Source organism: Cololabis saira, chromosome 7, assembly GCF_033807715.1.
Source record: "Cololabis saira isolate AMF1-May2022 chromosome 7, fColSai1.1, whole genome shotgun sequence".
NCBI lineage: Eukaryota > Metazoa > Chordata > Actinopteri > Beloniformes > Belonidae > Cololabis > Cololabis saira.
Window position 1 is genome coordinate 3,429,034 of NC_084593.1, and position 20,085 is coordinate 3,449,118.

The following is a 20,085-nucleotide window of genomic DNA, read 5'->3' on the forward strand; positions in this document are numbered from 1 at the left end:
GAAAGGAGGGAAATGGCTGAGGTGGAAGATGAGGGAGGGGAAAGGAAAAAGCTGATGGCATAAGAAGATAATATCAGAAATGTGAAGACGGTTTGATTCAGTCTTTTTTTAAATGTTAAGCACCTTTTGAATTGAAAAAAAAAAAAAGTGCCCATCACTGTAAAATAGTATGATTGCATAAAAATAGAAGAACTGATTCACCTTCTGCAATAAAAATATAATGCTATAATTTAAGGATGTCAAACCTTTCTGACTAAAAATGTAAAGAAGAACAAGATGCTGAAGAATCTGAGCGAACAGGCCGAGCAGAAACGGACGTCAGGTGGGAGCGGAAACTAAACCCAGGTGTTGATGAAGAACAGGGAGCCCAAGTAAAGAGATTGAACGAGAGATAATGCTAACAGAATCAAAAGATAAAATGCATATGAATTCAATTAAATTTTATTTATATAGCGTCTAATACAACAAAAGTTGTCTCTAGACGCTTTCCAGAGACCCATACCCAGAACGTGACCCCCGAGCAATTATTACATAAACAATGGCAGGTAAAAACTCCCATAGTGGGAGAAAAGCCTTAAGCCAAACAGTGGCAAAAAAAACACGCAGCTCCCGAAGCTTTGGCCCAATCACCAAGCCCCAGGTTAGGTTCAGGGTCGGGGAAAGGTTGAAAAGGGGCAGAGCCAGGGAGAGGAGTCTTGACGGACAAACCCTGCCCCCCTCACTCCCACGCTGCAGGATCCGGTGTTTTACATTCAGAGATGCTCTTCACCACCGGCAGAGGATGCTGCACCATGAACAAAAGAGAAAAAAGAAAAGGGGGGGCCAGCACAAGAAACTACAGGAGCGACTCTAACACACTAGAGTTTACACTACCTAGAGATTTACCAACACCAGCTAGAGGTTTACTAAACACTAACTATAGGCTTTACTAAACAGAAAGGTTTTAAGTTTAGTTTTAAAGGTGGAGGTGGTGTCAGCCTCCTTAACCCAGATTGGAAGTTGGTTCCATAGTAACGGTGCCTGATAGCAGAACGCCCGCCCTCCAAATCTACATTTGGATACTCTAGGAACTACGAGTAAACCTGCACTCTAAAAACGGAGCTCTGCCAGGAACATAAGGCACTATCAGGTCTTGTAAATAATGCAGAGCTAAGCCGTTTTGGGCTTTATACGCAAGTAATACAATTTTAAATTGGATTCTGAATTTTACGGGTAACCAATGAAGCGACGCTAACACTGTAGAGACGTGGTCTCTCCTGCTGATGTAAAGCTGAACAAAACATGGAAATTAGGCCAATATCATCCAAGTAAGAATGCGTAAAAAGCCTCCAGTGAAGAACCAGAACCCGTAAAGCATTCGCCATGAATCATCCACGTCATGTTTCTGGCACAGGTATAACTTTCCGGGTTCCTTCCTCTTCCTCTGTTTAGTTAGGTTTTAATTCTGCCGCTTGTAACATTGGTGTCGTTTTTTCCATCATCCGAGTCATGATAGTCCTTTAATGTTTGAATAGAAGCCAACTGGACTTGTGTTGTTGATTCTGCAGAACCACAGAAGTCTCTGAAATCAAGCCCAGAGTGACTTCTAGTTAAGTTCATTGTGTCAGTAGGTTCACCCTGTTGTAAAGGTGCACAATGGAGGAAAAAATACCCCAAAAGCATTTTTATTTCTCCATTTCAAAGTTTGTTTTTGACCTGATCCATAATGTGAAGCGCACACACACTGCCAGACAAAAGTTTAGACACCCTTTCCCATTTAAATGAGTGAATGGGCAAGTGTTTTTGACAGCTAGTGTACATGCACGCTTCATAACGACTGCTCAAAACATCCATCACGTCAGAGCCTGTTGTTGAACTGAGGCATTACTGGTTAGCCGGATGTTTCTGCGTCAGACTCGCCTCAAATGGCCGTGAAGTGTTTGTTTTTTTTAGAGAGAGAATACATCTCAGCCAAGACAATAACTTGTTGTACTATTAATGTTACTTCACAGTAACTTTCCACCAGCTACAATTGTGCAGAAAGACATTTGAGGAAACTAACTGGCCTCAAATTCCTCCGGAGAAGAGCGGAGGATGTTATGAAAACAGATAGTCTGCGCTAGAAAAGCAGTGGAGAGAGAAGATTGGAAAATTGAAAACACAATGATGCATCTCTGAGCGAGGAGGGAGGGAGGGAGGGAGGGAGGGAGGGAGGGAGAGGCCAAACACGGTGCAGGAGAATAATGGCAGCAGTTTGAGGCGGGGAGAGGAAAGATGAGGGAGCAGAATTGGCCCTTGAGTCCGAGCTTCCCTCCTCCATCAGTCAGACGGAGGAATGGACCGACAGGACTCGCATGGCTGATTCCACATCGCCTCCCCGCTGCCTTCCCCTTCCCGCCGACCTTTCCCCGTGCAACCTTAGGCTCTGGTGGAGCCGGAGGGAGCTAATGAAACACACACACACGTACCGTACACACACCTCACAATCTCAACAAAAAGCACAATTAATCACGGGAACCTACATCGCCGCTGGAGCGTGAACGCCAGCGCCAAAAGTTAATATTTCTAGATGAGGTCTGAACATTTGAGACGGGGTCACCTTCTTTAGACGAGCTCTGCGAGGAGGGAACCGGATGTGTAAAATCTAATAAATGTCTACCTAATAAGTCTGATTGATGATTAAGTTCAGGCGCCAGTGCAACTGTTCCTGCCCTCAAAAGACGTGAGTAAATTCCCCGTCAGATAGAGACGTTGCATCAGAAATCTGCAGGGGTGCAGTCGGTACTGGAGTTGAGGGGGGATGAGGGGGGATGGCATCCCCCCCTGAAGTAAAAACGGTCCAAATCATCCCCCCTGAAATAAAAACGGTCCAAATCATCCCCCCTGAAATAAAAACGGTCCAAATCATCCCCCCTGAAATAAAAACAGTCCAAATCATCCCCCCCTGAAATAAAAACGGTCCAAATCATCCCCCCTGAAATAAAAACGGTCCAAATCATCCCCCCCTGAAATAAAAACGGTCCAAATCATCCCCCCCTGAAATAAAAACGGTCCAAATCATCCCCCCTGAAATAAAAACGGTCCAAATCATCCCCCCCTGAAATAAAAACGGTCCAAATCATCCCCCCTGTAAAACTGCCATCCCTCCTTTCCATCCCTTATGTCATTTAATCAATGAATGTGGTTTTACTGCTATTTCAATTTAGAGTCATCACCAGAAAAATAACACCAGAAAAATAACTTATTTGACAATTTTCACCTGTTTCAAGTAAATTTTCACTTGAAATAAGTAGAAAAAGATTTCTCTTCTCATTACAAGCAAAAAAATCTTGTTCCACTGGCAGATTTTTCTACTTATTTTAAGTGAAAATCTACTTGAAACAGGTGAAAATTGTTGTGAGGAACGATGTAAAGTGTGACGTTAGAATATAAAACAGGTAAAATACAAGAAAATATTGAAGGTGGCCAAACAAATTGTAAACACAGGTGTCACTCATGACGCTGCACTGCAAAAACTCTTCTTACCAGGAATATTTGTCTCATTTTTAGTTAAAATTTTTAGTCAAAAAATCTCATTACACTTAAAACAAGAGTCTCACCAGATAAATAACTTATTTGACAATTTTCACCTGTTTCAAGTAAATTTTCACTTTTTTCCAGTGATGAGTCTTGTTTTAAGTGTAATGAGATTTTTTTTTTACTAAAATGAGACATTTTAACTAGAAATAAGACAAATATTCTTGTTAAGATTTTGAGTTTTTGCAGTGTGGTGACGTTTCTGTGGCGTAATGTGTGTGTGAGTTTTTGCAAATCTCCACTTTGGTCGGATTTTTCAGAAATTATGGTTTTTGGAGACTTTGAGCTTCGTTTTCGTGTAAACGAACGGCCAAAACGCATGAAAACACCACCGTTTTTGCTACGTGTAAATGGGGCCTAACATCGATTTCTGCCTTGCCATGTTACTTATCCTGTGAAGGACAGAGTCATATTGATAAGTTCAGAAAAGTGTTTTTTATTGTTGTGTTTTGATGTATTTGATGTAAGCCCAGTGGATATTTAAAGCTTACAGAAGGCTGCATTTAACTGCTGCTATGTCATTCCTGCAGTATTTCTGCAGGTGTTTTGGTCACTGCTATTATTTGTAATATATTATATTATTTGTAATCAGCACAAATTATCTGTCCCCATATGATCAAATCCACCATCCCCCCTGATTGTTTTTTTTTTTACAACTCGAGTACTGGGTGCAGTGCTCGGTGACGAGCCCGGAGCTTTCCCTGCACGACAGAAAAGGCATGCATGATATTATCTTGACGTGCCTCACTATTGCATCAGCACGTGTGTGTGCTGAGCTGCAGCAGAACCTTCCTGGCTCCACGGACACGTCATTGATGTTCCTGTAATGTAATCAACCTGCCGGGCAGGCTGCTGCCGCGCCGCCACCGCGTCCAGATCACCGACAAGGCTTTTATTTCACATTACGAGCCTCCCTCGTTGCCAGTGCCGCTGGAAAGCGTAGATTATATATTGCAATGCTGCTTTTTGCTTATCAAAGGGCAGGGCGTGCACTGAGGCGCCGTCGTTGTTTATCCGAGCCCAGAAAGGGACGCAAAGATTAAACGGAAACCTGGCGATGTTTGGCTTCCCCCGTCTGCGAAGAGGGAAATGAAAACAGAGGCAGATGGGCAGCCGCGCAGAGAGATGCAAAGCCTCTTTCTTCCTCTTTTGTCTCTTGATATGCGAGGGGGAAAGAGGCAATCGGTTCTGACTTCTTCAACCATCAGCTGTCGGAACCACCTACCGTGTAAGTTCAGGGCCGTAAAAGAAGCAGATGAAACATCACTGGTTCAGTGAGACTTAACAAGCAGAGGAGTAAACTGGCATCCCTAAGTAAATGTCACACATGGGGCTGAACATTTTGTAAAACGGCTTCGTACTCAGCTACAGGTCACATGACGTATCAGAAAGAGCCAGATTTGCATCGCTGAAGGAACAATAACTAGAGGACGTACCGCCTTGTAGAGCTTATCAAAGGTGGGACGAGTCGCATTAAAGTTATGAGTTCAATGCTCCTCTACGGTTCCTCTACGGATGTCTTTTTCAAATCAATCTTCAAATCCCATCTCTGTTCAAACTGGCCTTCTCACTTTAATTTCCTCCTCTAGGCTACTGCTGATTTCTGCTGTAATTTCTGATTTTATTGCATTAATATTCTTTTTTTTTTCTCTTTTAATCGATGTCTGTGTGCACTGTAAAGGTGCCTTAAATTAAATTTATTATTAAAATATAAACGGCTAGAATAGCTGCAGAACTGGAAATTAACCAGCTAAAGTTAGAGCTTGTGGACATCATCAGGGGGGGGGGGGGTCCACAGGTGTTCGTGGGAGAGGGGAGGGTTAGTGGGAGCAGAGTCACCTTGTTTACATTCCACCAGGAAGATTGTGACCAGAGCGATCGGCCAAAACCGCCCTGTCAAGGCCAGATTATAGAATCAACAATTATATTGAAAACAGACAGACTCAGTCATTTTCCGTCTGCCTTCAGTCTATGATTCATCAATGGCGACTCCAATCAGACGAATTTGTGATCACTTCCCACCAAGCCGAGCTTCCAACTTCTCCCTTCTCCAGGGTGTTCCATCTTGCCAATGAGCTCAAAGACGCCGCCAGCCTGCAATTCTGTTCGAGAATCGCATCCAGCTTACGGCTCTGCTCCCCCAACGTTAAAGTCTGAGTGTTGATAGCCGTGCTTATCCCCTCAGCCACGTCCGGAAGCTCTGAAACAGCCAAAACAGCTGTCGACGACTTACGCGTTTGTTGGTAGACCAGGAATCCCCCTCCTCCTATCAAGACGATAATCAAGAGAAATCCTGCTATCATAAATCCAATTACGAAGCATCTTCAACATCCTTGACAGACAGAATCTGGAGGCACAAAGGCTTCCAGTATTTGTAGGAATCCATTGTGTATCCAGCAAAAAACATCCCATCGGGGCAGGAGGGCTCCCTTACCCCCTGACTTCTTGTTGCAAAAATTTGGTCAATTGTGCTGAGAGACCAGTTAATCAATTCCATGATTGTAGAGTTTCGGAGGAGTGGAAAAAGGAGAGACTCTGAAGACGAGACAAACAAAGCAGTAGCAGGGCAGGCAGATAAGGGAGAGGAGCAGAAAAGCGTCCGCCTTCGTCGAGAACCGGAAGAAAAAAAAAAAAAATCGTGTCGTTGGAGATTTACCCCGAACCGCTGAAAGTTGAGGTAACGTTACGCAGCAGGGAAAAAAAAGCCTTTGCTCCACCATTCAGCTGAAAAGCGAGCAGTTTGCAGGTATGAATAATCTGTGGATTTCCTCACTGTTGTACCTGTTACCTGTACGTAGCATCCAGCCTTTGGGCCGATCCCAATCCCCCCCCCCCTACTTTTTACCACTAGCCCTAAAAATGAAGCCACAGGCGTAGCTCCCTTGTAATGTTCCCTAGGGATTGGGACACCACTTGCTATGTCACTGCGTGGTTTACGTTCGGGTACGTAAGCGACTGCGTAGTTACGTTTGCACAAACGTCACACCATATCAGGAAGCCCAGAGCTAAAAGCTGTTTTAATTTCAGTTGTAGCGCTGTTAATATGACACTTTATTAAGTTTTAATATTTTTTAGGCGTAAAAGTAACCGTTAAGATCTCCAACCTGGGCTCAGTTTATCCAAATAACGCCTGTTAAGAAATTTGACTCGACGTTTTCAGAGATGAGAAGAGCCGCCGGCTCGGGAGCTGATTTATGGTTCCACGTTGGTGTAACGCGGAACCATAAATCAGCCTTTATTCTGGCGAGATCTTCGCAACAACGGGCAAGCGAGTGATTACAGGACTGAATATTGTGATAAAGTTCTTTATTTTCTGTAATGCAATTAAAAAAACAAAAATGTCATACATTCTGGATTCATTACAAATCAACTGAAATATTGCAAGCCTTTTATTATTTTAATATTGCTGATTATGGCTTACAGTTTAAGATTAAGATTCCCAAAATATTCTAACTGTTTTAGATAGGATATTTGAGTTTTCTTAAGCTAGAAATGTAATCAAAACGCATTTTTATGCAGAAACTATGTTGAGATTAAAAAGGAAAGGAAAAAGGATGAAAAAGAGAGGGAAAAAAATTGAAAAAAAGGTCGAACATTTTTGAAAAAACTCCAGGAGCCACTAGGGTGGCGCTAAAGAGCCGCGGGTTGCTGATCCTTGGGCTAGATTCATACACACTAGCCCTCGTTATGTCCACTAGCCCTCGTTATGTCCACTAGCCCTCGTTATGTTCACTAGTCCTCGTTATGTCCACTAGCCCTCGTTATGTCCACTAGCCCTCGTTATGTCCACTAGCCCTCGTTATGTCCACTAGTCCTCGTTATGTCCACTAGCCCTCGTTATGTCCACTAGCCCTCGTTATGTCCACTAGCCCTCGTTATGTCCACTAGCCCTCGTTATGTCCACTAGTCCTCGTTATGTCCACTAGCCCTCGTTATGTCCACTAGCCCTCGTTATGTCCACTAGCCCTCGTTATGTCCACTAGCCCTCGTTATGTCCACTAGCCCTCGTTATGTCCACTAGTCCTCGTTATGTCCACTAGCCCTCGTTATGTCCACTAGCCCTCGTTATGTCCACTAGCCCTCGTTATGTCCACTAGCCCTCGTTATGTCCACTAGTCCTCGTTATGTCCACTAGCCCTCGTTATGTCCACTAGCCCTCGTTATGTCCACTAGCCCTCGTTATGTCCACTAGCCCTCGTTATGTCCACTAGCCCTCGTTATGTCCACTAGTCCTCGTTATGTCTACTAGCCCTCGTTATGTCCACTAGCCCTCGTTATGTCCACTAGCCCTCGTTATGTCCACTAGTCCTCGTTATGTCCACTAGCCCTCGTTATGTCCACTAGCCCTCGTTATGTCCACTAGCCCTACATGCAAAGAGGAATTGGGACACCACTACCCTCACGGGAACGCGCAAAATGTACGGTTAGGACTGAAAAGTAGGAGTAGGGGGGATTGGGACTGGCCCTTACTGACTCCAGTGAGCAGATCGTCATCAGCGTCTCCTCGTGTGTTTCCTCCCAACAGGTCAGCATTTGCTTGGAGTGCAACAGCAGCAAACTCCGGGGGCTGAAGCGCAAGTGGATCCGCTGCTCAGCACAAGCCACCGTCCTCCACCTCAAGAAGTTCATCGCCAAAAAGCTCAACCTGACATCGTTCAACGAGGTACCGGCCGCCCCCGCTCCCCACCGCACGGCTTTAGTGTAAACTCAGACTCTGAGGGAAATCCTTCCAGAGGAAATGTTTGCCATTCCAGTTTTGTCTGCGTTAAAAACCTCAGAGCTCAGATTTCCCTAAGCTACATTTGTCGGCCTTTTATCCACCGCCTTCGCTAAAGAGAAAGGAAGATTGGAGGTTTTTAGCCATGGTACTGTCTTTGGGTCAAAACGACCTAATTCTCCTGTTCCTTCTTTCCTCCTGCTCTCTCCTTCCTTCTTTCCTTCCTTCCTTTTCTCCCTTCCTTCCTTCTTTTCTCCCTTCCTTCCTTCTTTCCTTCCTTCCTTCCTTCCTTTCTTCTTTTTTCCCTTTCTCCCTTCTTTCCTCCCTTCCTTCCTTCTTTCCTCCCTCCCTTCCTTCTTTTCTCTCCTCGTACATTCTTTCCTCCCTTCTTTCCTTCCTTCCTTCTTTTCTCCCTTCATTCTTTCCTTGTTTTCTCCTTTCCTTCCTTCCTTCCTTCCTTCCTTCCTTCCTTCCTTCCTTCCTTCCTTCCTTCCTTCCTCCTTCCTTCCTTCCTTCCTTCCTTCCTTCCTTCCTTCCTTCCTTCTTTCCTTCCTTCCTTCCTTCTTTCCTTCTTTCCTTCCTTCCTTCCTCCTTCCTTCCTTCCTTCCTTCCTTCTTTTTTCCCCTCGTACATTCCTTCCTTCCTCCTTTCCTTGTTTTCTCCCTTCCTTCCTTGTTTCCTTCCTTCCTTCCTCCTTTCCTCCTTTCCTTCTTTTTTCCCTTCCTTCCTTCCTCCCTTCCTTCCTTCCTTCCTTCCTTCCTTCCTTCCTTCCTTCCTTCCTTCCTTCCTCCCTTCTTCCCTTCCTCCTTCCTTAAACGGTTAAACGCTGTGACAGGAAGTGACTGACTGTTCAGAGAAACGTTTTTCATAACACAGAGTAACTTTGTGGATTATTCCCGTTATCTTAATTCCTGTATTTACAGAAAAGTGCATGTTTATTTCCAGACTGAACCGGTATCAGTTCTGAACAAATCTCCTTTGAAGGACAAGTTTACTTAATTCCGTAAAGTCAGTTTGTTTGTTTTCTTGTCGTTTCCTGCTCTGACTCAGAAAGGCCTTTTGGGTTTTGTTATTTTCCATGAAATCAAGCTCTTATGAGATCTAATTTAGCAGTTTATTGTCAGAGCAGCGAGTGTGGGTGGGCCAACGTTTGACAGATGCATTTTTAGCTGAACAACCATCATCCTTGTCGTCTATTTATTTTGTATTTTTTGGCTGCCACACAGCTGAGTGGGACGGCTCCATCGTATCATCGGCCTCCGTCACTGCAGCTCTGGCGAGGCGGCCGCTCTCTCCCCGCCAGCTATTGTTGTTTTACTCACGATGAGAGGAAGTCGTGGAAACGGCTCTCCCTTCAGCGCGGAGCTTTACAACACGAGAACAACACGCCGCTCAATCAGTGCTCGTGTTTGCAGAGACGCCATCGTGGTCGTGTCACCCGTCTCCACGTCTCTGCAGGAAGTTTAACCCACAATCACTCAAATAACCAAACTCGGCTGAGCTGATTTTAACCCGTGTGCTGTTTTTGGGTCAAGGGAGGGAGAAAAGAAGGAATGAAGGAAAGGAGAAAAGATGGAAGGAAGGAAAGAAGGAAGAAAGGAGAAAAGAAGGAAGGAAGTAGGAAAGGGAGTAAGGAAGGGAGAAAAGATGGAAGGAAGGAAAGAAGAAAGCAAGGAAGAAAGGAGAAAAGAAGGAAAGAAGAAAGGAAGGAAGTAGGAAAGGGAGTAAGGAAGGGAGAAAAGATGGAAGGAAGGAAAGAAGGAAGCAAGGAAGAAAGGAGAAAAGAAGGAAGGAAGGAAGTAGGAAAGGGAGTAAGGAAAAGAGAAAAGATGGAAGGAAGTAGGAAAGAAGGGAGAAAAAGAAAGAAAAAAAGGGAGAAGGGAATGGAGAAAAGGAAAGAAAGAAGGGAGGGAAGAAGGAAGGAATGGATTAAATAAGGAAAGAATGAAGAAAAAGCAAAGAAGGTAATAAAGGAACGAATGACGGAAGGGAGGTAGGAAGAAAAAGGAGTAAAGGAGGGTAAAAAAGGAGGAAAAGAGGAAAGGAAGGAGAGAGCAGGAGGAAAGAAGGAAAGAAGAATTGGGTCATTTTGACCCAAAGACAGTACAAGGGTTAATTCAAGTATTAAAGGGTTCAAATTATTATTATTCACTGCAAAAACTCAAAATCTTACACCAGGAATATTTGTCTTATTTCTAGTTAGAATGTCTAATTTTTAGTCAAAAAATCTCATTATACTTAAAACAAGAGTCATTACCAGAAAAATAACTTGTTATTGGACAATTTTCAACTTTTTCAAGTAAATTTTCACTTGAAATAAGTAGAAAAATCTGCCAGTGGAACAAGATTTATCTTCTCATGAAGGATATGAACATTTCTGCATTTGTAGACGGTAGAAAGTAGCTAATTGCATCATCACGTTCTCCGTGCGTCGCTGGTTTGATCCAGATATCCTGAATGATTAATTACCATGTAAACGGAATATTCCCAATGTTTCAGTAACCGGAATATTAGCAATAACCCGAATTTTGACTGATGGAAACGTAGTCACTGTTTGTTGACGGTAGGAATGGGTGATATTTTTCCGTTCACGATAAACCGTCAAAAAAATTCCCCACGGTAAGAATTTGTCATCTCGCGATAAAAACGATAAATTCCCGATTTATGGTTCTGTGTTAAATCAACAAGGAAGGAAGGAAGGAAGGAAGGAAGGAAGGAAGGAAGGAAGGAAGGAAGGAAGGAAGGAAGGAAGGAAGGAAGGAAGGAAGGAAGGAAGGAAGGAAGGAAGGAAGGAAGGAAGGAAGGAAGGAAGGAAGGAAGGAAGGAAGGAAGGAAGGAAGGAAGGAAGGAAGGAAGGAAGGAAGGAAGGAAGGGAGAAAACAAGGAAAGAAGGAAGGAGAGAGCAGGAGGAAAGAAGGAAGGAAGGATAAAAAGAAGAAAGAAAGAAAGAAAGAAAGAAAGAAATGAGAAAGAAAGAAAGAAAGAAATGAGAAAGAAAGAAAGAAAGAAAGAAATGAGAAAGAAAGAAAGAAAGGATAAATTCCGTTGATACGTTTTTGTGTAACAAACATGGCGGATCTGAGAGTGAGATAGATTTATAGTTACAAAGGTGGAGTTTAATTGGTATTTTTTTTATCGTTATCGGGATAAATGCCAGAAATGATCGTGATACATTTTTTTAGTCCACACCGCCCATCCCTAGTTGACGGGGGGAGGACGGACGGCTGCGTGTTGAACTTTAGCTGGAGTTTCCCCTCAAGAAATGTCGAGGTCTGAACTGAGTGAAAACCAGAACACCGTTTGCTCCGTTTGTCCCGTCGGGAACCCGGCGTTCCTCGGATCATTAACGTCTCTGCAGGAGAAGGTGCAGGTGCAGGTCGGTGTCCTGCCGTCTCACATCACGTTCTGTTCAGTAATCTCTGTTTCCGTCCGTCTCTTCACAGCTGGACATTTTATGCAATGAAGAAATCTTGGGAAAGGACCACACTTTGAAATTTGTTGTTGTGACGAGATGGAGATTTAAGGTAATGAGGTTTATCATTCTGCACAAACATCCAAGTCCTGAAACATCAAAACATTAGGGCTGTCAAAGTTAACGCGTTAAAAACGCGTAAGTTCTGGCGGTCGACGGCACCGTAGCCTGAGGAAAACTATGGTGGACTGAAAGATGGAGAAGGAAAAGGGACTTTTGAACGGCTAGTTCACTTTCAGAAAGATGCAGATGGTTCGCTGGACAAGACTAAAGTTATTTGCATGTCGATTTGAAATTAATTAGCAGGCTAATAAATTCATCCTATACACCTTAGGACCTAGAAAATGGGGAAAAACCCTCTTCTAATTTAGAAAATATCAATTTGACCACACGGCAACACACAAACGCAATCTGGATTTATCGCAGACGGCAATATGAAAAGTGACAGACCAATCTTCTACAAGATGTACGTGACGTAAACACTCAATATCAGTTGGTGTTGTCATTCTTATTGTAATTATGGGCCATTTATTGTTAAGAGTAGATAAAAACACATCTTTTTAAGCTCTTACGGCCACCAGAGTACAACAGCACTTTTCGTTAAATTCAGATTTGAATGGCCTGAGATGCAGATGTCAGAATATCAGGTATCCTGCTGGAGTGTAGCACCCTATAATGTAATAGTTTCACCCTATAATGTCATAATTTCACCCTATAATGTAATAATTTCACCCTATAATGTAAGAATTTCACCCTATAATGTAATAATTTCACCCTATAATGTAATAATTTCACCCTATAATGTAATAATTTCACCCTATAATGTAATAGTTTCACCCTATAATGTAATAATTTCACCCTATAATGTAATAGTTTCACCCTATAATGTAATAATTTCACCCTATAATGTAATAATTTCACCCTATAATGTAATAGTTTCACCCTATAATGTCATAATTTCACCCTATAATGTAATAATTTCACCCTATAATGTAAGAATTTCACCCTATAATGTAAGAATTTCACCCTATAATGTAAGAATTTCACCCTATAATGTAAGAATTTCACCCTATAATGTAATAATTCCACCCTATAATGTCATAATTTCACCCTATAATGTAATAATTTCCTATAATGTAAGAATTTCACCCTATAATGTAATAACACCTGAAAATGTAATAACATTTTCACTTGACTCAATCGAAAATGTAATAAAACCCAATAATGTAATAACTTCACCAATAATGTAATAAAATATCCTGACTGATATTGTAATAACATTTTTACCGATAATGTAATACCTTATTACATTATTGGGAATTTATTACATTTTCAGGTGGGTCTTTTTTTCTTCCAAAACTGATAATGTAATATTTGACAAATAATGTAATATATTTGTCCTTTTTCAGTCCAGAGTTCTACATTTTGTGTTTTAAGTATCTAAGAATGTTTTATACGCTGGATTTGAAACACCAGAATGACTATTGGGTTAAATTGCAGACTTTGAGTAGCATGTAATAAATTCCCAATAATGTAATAAGGTATTACATTATTGGTAAAAATGTTATTACAATATCAGTCAGGATATTTAATTACATTATTGGTGAAGTTATTACATTATTGGATTTTATTACATTTTTGATTGAGTTAAGTGCAAATTTTATTACATTTCCAGGAAATTATTACATTATAGGAAATTATTACATTATAGGAAATTATTACATTATAGGGTGAAATTATTACATTATAGGGTGATATTATTACATTATAGGGTGAAATTATTACATTATAGGGTGCTACGTGGAGCCCAGGGTAGATGAACTTACTTCAACATTAAATTAAGTGTGCCGCTTAATTATAATTAATTATAATAATTATCATCCAGCTCCGAGCGGCTGATGATCAAACTTCTGTGTCGCACTGAGAGTTTTTCTGTTTTTGTTTTTCTTCCAGAAATCTCCGCTCCTGCTTCATTACAGACCCAAGATGGACCTGCTGTAGCTACAACGGACACAATGGTTGTTTTATTATTATTTTTATTATTATTATTATTATAATAATTATCATTTTGTTGGCCCAGCGGCCACGGACTGTACCGAACAATTTCTTTTTTTTTTTTTTTTTTCTTAGTTTTTTTTTTTTTTAATTTATGCAAAGACGATCAACACCAAGCAAACGATAAACGTCAACAAAAGCCAGCAAAAACCCACATCTCTCAAAAACGACAAACTGGCCGCCTCCAGCACACGAACTGCAACACTGGCGTGTTTTTCTAGGAACTGAAACAACCTTTTTTCTTTTTTTTCCCTTTTTCTTTTGTCCGCTACATCCTACATATGTGAACAAAAAAAAAGAAAAAGAAGAAAAAAAAAACAAATGGAAAGAAAGCATATATTTATACTTTTGTACAGAAGAGACACATGAACCAAGACACTACTGGTGCTCTGTTTACACGCAAACAAGATGTCGAGTCATGTGACCGTCTTTTTCAGCTTCACGCAAACGTCGTCCCACGACGGCGACGACGCCAGAAGACGAAGGTAATTTTTCTTTTTTAAATATATATATAAAGAAGCGTCTTTTCACAAAAACACTCGACTTGTCTCCGGAGCACATAAAGTATATGGAAAAGTTATATAACAGGCATCATTTTAAAGCTGTTAATCAATTGTCCTTTTTGTTTTTTGTTCTTTTTCTTTTCCACTTCTTCATTGTGTCTAATTTGCTATTGGATTCTTGATGATTGTCAATTGTGAATAGGCAATTTTTTTTGTGTTTGTAATTTATGTTCTATATACCAATATTGTACATAAAATGTCATTACAGAGAGATTGAAGAGAGACTTTAGACTGTTAAAAAAAAAGAGTGGATCCCTGAAGTGCTATCTATATGTTGGGCGATTAGAGTCCGCAGGTAATAAATTAGGATTTTTAAAAAGACAGACTCCCTATTGGTATTGAAATATATAAAAGCATCTTTATGTGGTCTGGAAAAGACACAAAGCAACTTTATCAAATCAGCCTGCATTTCTGTTTGAGCTGGTGGAGGTTTTGGTTCAAGACACGCGCTCCTTGTAGCTCCTATAATGTAATAAATTACACCCTATAATGTAATAATTTCACCCGATAATGTAATAATCTCCTATAATGTAATAAATTCACCCTATAATGCAATAAATTCACCCTATAATGTAATAATTTCCTATAATGTAATAATTTCACCCGATAATGTAATAATTTCCTATAATGGAATAATTTCTTATAATGGAATAATTTCCTGAAAATGTAATAACGCCTGAAAATTTAATAAAATTTGCACTTAACTCAATCAAAAATGTAATAAAACCCAATAATGTAATAACTTCAATAATAATGTAATAAAATATCCTGACGGATATTGTAATAACATTTTTACCGATAATGTAATACCTTATAACGTTATTGGGAATTTATTACATGCTACTCAAAGTCTGCAATTTAACCCAATAATCATTCTGGTGTTTCAAATCCAGCGTATAAAACTAATAATGTAGAACTCTGGACTGAAAATGAACATATATATTACATTATTTGTCAAGAATTACATTATCAGTTTTGGAGAAAAAAAAAAAAGACCCACCTGAAAATGTAATAAATTCCCAATAATGTAATATTGTAATAACATTTTTACCGATAATGTAATACCTTATCGGTAAAAATGTTATTACAATATCAGTCAGGATATTTTATTACATTATTGGTGAAGTTATTACATTATTGGATTTTTATTACATTTTCGATTGCGTTAAATGCACATTTTTGTTACATTTTCAGGCGTTATTACATTTTCAGGAAATTATTACATTATAGGGAATTATACATTATAGGGTGAAATTATGACATTATAGGGTGAAATTATGACATTATAGGGTGAAATTATGACATTATAGGGTGAAATTATGACATTATAGGGTGAAATTATGACATTATAGGGTGAAATTATTACATTATAGGGTGAAATTATGACATTATAGGGTGAAATTATTACATTATAGGGTGCTAAACTCCTCATCGCATCCGTCACGTTTGGAGAATGTCGGCTTCACTTTTATTTCTTTTCAACAACTTCTCGTCCATAAATGCCTGTAAGATGTAAAAGAAAGTTGATGACATGAATTCATTTGTACCGAACAAACACACAGAGAGAGATTCCCCGCACCGAGCAGTCCTTGGTTTCCTTGGTTTCCTTGGTTTCCTTGGTTTCCTTGGTTTCCTTGGTTTCCTTGGTTTCCTTGGTTTCCTTGGTTTCCTTCACTTCCGTCCTCCGGCTCCTGCCGCCTGTTTGAAGCTGCGGGGGTTTTTTAGGCGCCGTCGCGACCGCACGCTTCCTTTAGCTCCATCTGTGGGAACTTTTACTGCAAAACTACCAAAGCTGACGTCGGAAGAACATTTTGTATAAAAAATAAATAGAAATATGATAAAAACAGTGATGAATACCAGTCTGACCCGTCGCAGCAGCTCTCATGTGTCGTGAGATTAGAGGAGCCGGCCGGAGCTAAAACCACCTCAGATCTAGTTATCAGATGGTTGGGAGGGTCCGCTCTCTCCACGGGAGGCGCTTTTGACGAAGAACAGAGTGTCTGCAGCAAAATGGCAGCAATTCTCCGAGTTTAAAGCCATCGAACAACGTCGTAGTGAATTATTACACTGCAAAAACTCGAGAATATTTGTCTTATTTCTAGTTAAAATGTCTCATTTTTAGTCAGCAGTTAAATGCAGCCTTCTGTAAGCTTTAAATATCCACTGGACTTACATCAAATACATCAAAACACAACAATAAAAAACACTTTTCTGAACTTATCAATATGACTCTGTCCTTCACAGGATAAGTAACATGGATCACTGCAAAAACTCACAATCTTAACAAGAATATTTGTCTTATTTCTAGTTAAAATGTCTCATTTTAGTAAAAAAAATCTCATCACACTTAAAACAAGACTCATCACTGGAAAAAACAACAATTTTCACCTGTTTCAAGTAAGATTTTCACTTGAAATAAGTAGAAAAATCTGCCAGTGGAACAAGATTTTTTTGCTTGTAATAAGAAGATAAATCTTGTTCCACTGGCAGATTTTTCTACTTATTTCAAGTGAACATTTACTTGAAACAGGTGAAATTTGTCAAATAAGTTATTTTTCTGGTAATGACTCTTGTTTTAAGTGTAATGAGATTTTTTTTTACTAAAAATGAGACATTTTAACTAGAAATAAGACAAATATTCCTGGTAAGATTTTGAGTTTTTGCAGTGTAAAAACTTTCAACTTTGAGCAGCACACAAAAACTTTTGTTCACGTTCAGATATCGTTTTCACCTTCTTTTGAAGGAAAAATGTCTTACCTTTAGGAAGTGCAAATCTCATTACACTTAAAACAAGAGTCATTACCAGATAAATAACTTATTTGACAATTTTCACCTGTTTCAAGTAAATTTTCACTTGAAAAAAGTAGAAAAATCTGCCAGTGGGACAAGATTTATCTTCTTATTACAAGCAAAAAAATGGCAGATTGGCAGATTTTTCTACTTATTTTAAGTGAAAATCTACTTGAAACAGGTGAAAATTGTTGTTTTTTCCAGTGATGAGTCTTGTTTTAAATGTAATGAGATTTTTTTTTACTAAAAATGACATTTTAACTAGAAATAAGACAAATATTCCTGGTAAGATTTTGAATTTTTGCAGTGAACTTTCTCTGCAAACGTCATAAATTCCAACAGAAAGTTAATCTGGAGCGACGGCAATTTTTGAATCTCGTCAGACACTTAAGAAAAGCATTTTATTTTGACGTTTAAAAGCACCAACATAAATTGCCATTTTGCTGCAAACACGTATTCTGTTCCACCTCATAACTGCTTTGATTCCATTTTTTTTTTTCCGTGAAAAAAGTGCGCTCCGTACCGTCGACCGGAAACTTGAGGTGGCTTTAAATCTGGAAAGTTCCTTTTTTAAAAGTGCAAGCAGAACAAGAACGTGCTGCGTTTCTGGGGCGAGCGTCGGCTCCGTCTCACTGCCAGCTGAAAAACATCTGCACAGTATTGGTGAACATTTCTAACAAGCAGTATGTCCTTTTGCAGAAAATCCACTTTCAGTATCAACTTTGGAAAACATGCATTTACAGGTCTTTTTGTTTTGTTTTTGGGAAATGACATTAATTCAGGTTTCTCACTGAGACTGAGACTTGTTTTTTTCTTTTTCCTGAACATTTTGATAAAGAAATTGAGAATAAAACGGCCGCTCTTTGGCCGTTCGGTGCTTATTACGTGTGTGTTTCTAATCTCAGCAAAGGCTGTTCTTAACTGTGACACGGCGAAACAAACGCTCCGTCAAACAGCGAATGTCTTAACGCTGAAGTGTCTCCAGCACAGCCGGATCCCTGGACGCATCACACGTCAGACCTCGCAGTATTTACCTCGCTGACTCGTCCCGTCTGTCGTTCAGTGACCGTTTCCCCCTTTTTTCCACGGATAAACGTCTGTCTGCCCGTCCACACGCCGGGTTTCCTTCACCGTCTCAACAAGTCTGGAGGAAACAGAAACAGAAACACGACGACCGGAGTGTTTGTGTTTAATGATGTCTGAATTCATGGGTCTCTACAAAACCAACTACATCTTTTGTGGGAATTTTCAAGTCTTAAGTTCGTTGTTTTTGGTTTTTCTATGCTGTTTTTTAGTATTTCATCATCAGAAGTTCAGGACTTTCTCAGAAAATTTGAATATTGTGATAAAGTTCTTTATTTTCTGTAATGCAATTTAAAAAAAAAAAAAAAAAAAAAAAAAAAAAAAAAAAAATGTCATAGATTCTGGATTCATTACAAATCAACTGAAATATTGCAAGCCTTTTATTATTTTAATATTGCTGATTATGGTTTATAGTTTAAGATTAAGATTCCCAGAATATTCAAATTTTTTGAGATAGGATATTTGAGTCGAGTTTCTCGACATTTCGAATTTATTCACGAAATTGACTTTTTTCTCGACATTTTGACTTTTTTCTCGACATTTTAATTTTTTCTCGAAATTTTGACTTTTTTCTCGACATTTTGACTTTATTCACGAAATTGACTTGTTTCTCGAAATTTAGACTTTTTTCTCGACATTTCGACTTTTTTCACGAAATTGACTTTTTTCTCACCATTTCGACTTTTTTTCTCGACATTTCGACTTTTTTCTCGACATTTCGACTTTTTTCTCGACATTTCGACTTTTTTCTCGACATTTCAACTTTTTTCTTAAGCTGTAAACCATGATCAGCAATATTAAAATAATAAAAGGCTTGCAATATTTCAGTTGATTAGTAATGAATCCAGAATGTATGACATTTTTGTAATTGCATTACAGAAAATCACAATATTCTAATTTTCTGAGACAGTCCTGTAGAAGAAAAAAGGATAAAAAAATCCGAACACGTGCTTGAAACTCTGATCTGCATCGAGAGTTTCTGCAGCAAACGCCTTCCTCCTCTCCGGCTTCTGCTCATGTGCAGTTTTTAAAACACCGAACATTGTGACTGAGTTGTTTATATGAAATATTTTCAGAGATGAAGCTGTTAAAAGCATTTTAAAACCAAAAACGACGAGCCCGGCCGCCTCTTTTGTTCAGGAAAGAGTGTTTTTAATGTTTGTATCTGGTGAAAACCCCTGCAAATGCGATGTCATGTATCTGGTGTGTGAAGGTTAATGTGCACGTCATTTCATGCAAACTCAACGTGGTGCATTTCCTCTCTGAGACGAGTGAAGCTGCTGATTTTCATCCTGCATGTGTTTTCCAGTCCGGTTTTAAACCTTCACCCCCTCCTGGTTTTGTGTTGAACGTTCAGCCGACACGGTGCTGCTGCGATTCCGAGGAAAAACTGAAGGAGCAAACACACAAACTCCCATTTCTGCACCGAGGAACGCTGGCCGGACCGCTCTGTGTTTTTAAGAGACTGGCATCAAATCTGAGCTCAAATCTTTTTTCCTTCGCACGAGTCGGGGCAGAAAGTCCCGGTTTTAAAGCAGCTCGTCGTCTGCAGACGATCTGAAGTCGCCTGCGTTGAACCGCTTGTTGTGGAAGATTAGTGCGTCTAGGCCGGGGGTCGGCAACCCGCGGCTCCTTAGCGCCGCCCTAGTGGCTCCTGGAGCTTTTTCAGAAATGTTTGACCTTTTTTTCCCCTTTTTTTTTCTTTTTTCTTCCTTTTTCCTTTCCTTTTTTAATCTCAACATTTCGACTTTCTTCTCGACATTTCGACTTTTTTCTCGGAATTTTGACTTTTTTCTCAACATTTCGACTTTTTTCTCGAAGTGCATAATAAATAAATCTCCCCCCAGTTA

The 20,085-nt window shown here is 39.9% G+C and overlaps 1 protein-coding gene across 1 annotated transcript in view; it reads left to right on the forward strand.

The window, feature by feature from the left end:
* Window positions 1-14,832, forward strand: part of LOC133446729 (polycomb group RING finger protein 3) — a 169,838-nt gene extending 155,006 nt beyond the window's left edge. Inside the window, exons 8-10 of the mRNA XM_061724744.1 lie at window positions 8,081-8,218; window positions 11,716-11,796; window positions 13,698-14,832. Of these exons, the coding sequence (XP_061580728.1) occupies window positions 8,081-8,218; window positions 11,716-11,796; window positions 13,698-13,745 (267 nt within the window). The 3' untranslated portion in view covers window positions 13,746-14,832. The remainder of the gene's footprint in view (window positions 1-8,080; window positions 8,219-11,715; window positions 11,797-13,697) is intronic.
* The last annotated feature ends 5,253 nt before the right edge of the window (window positions 14,833-20,085 follow it).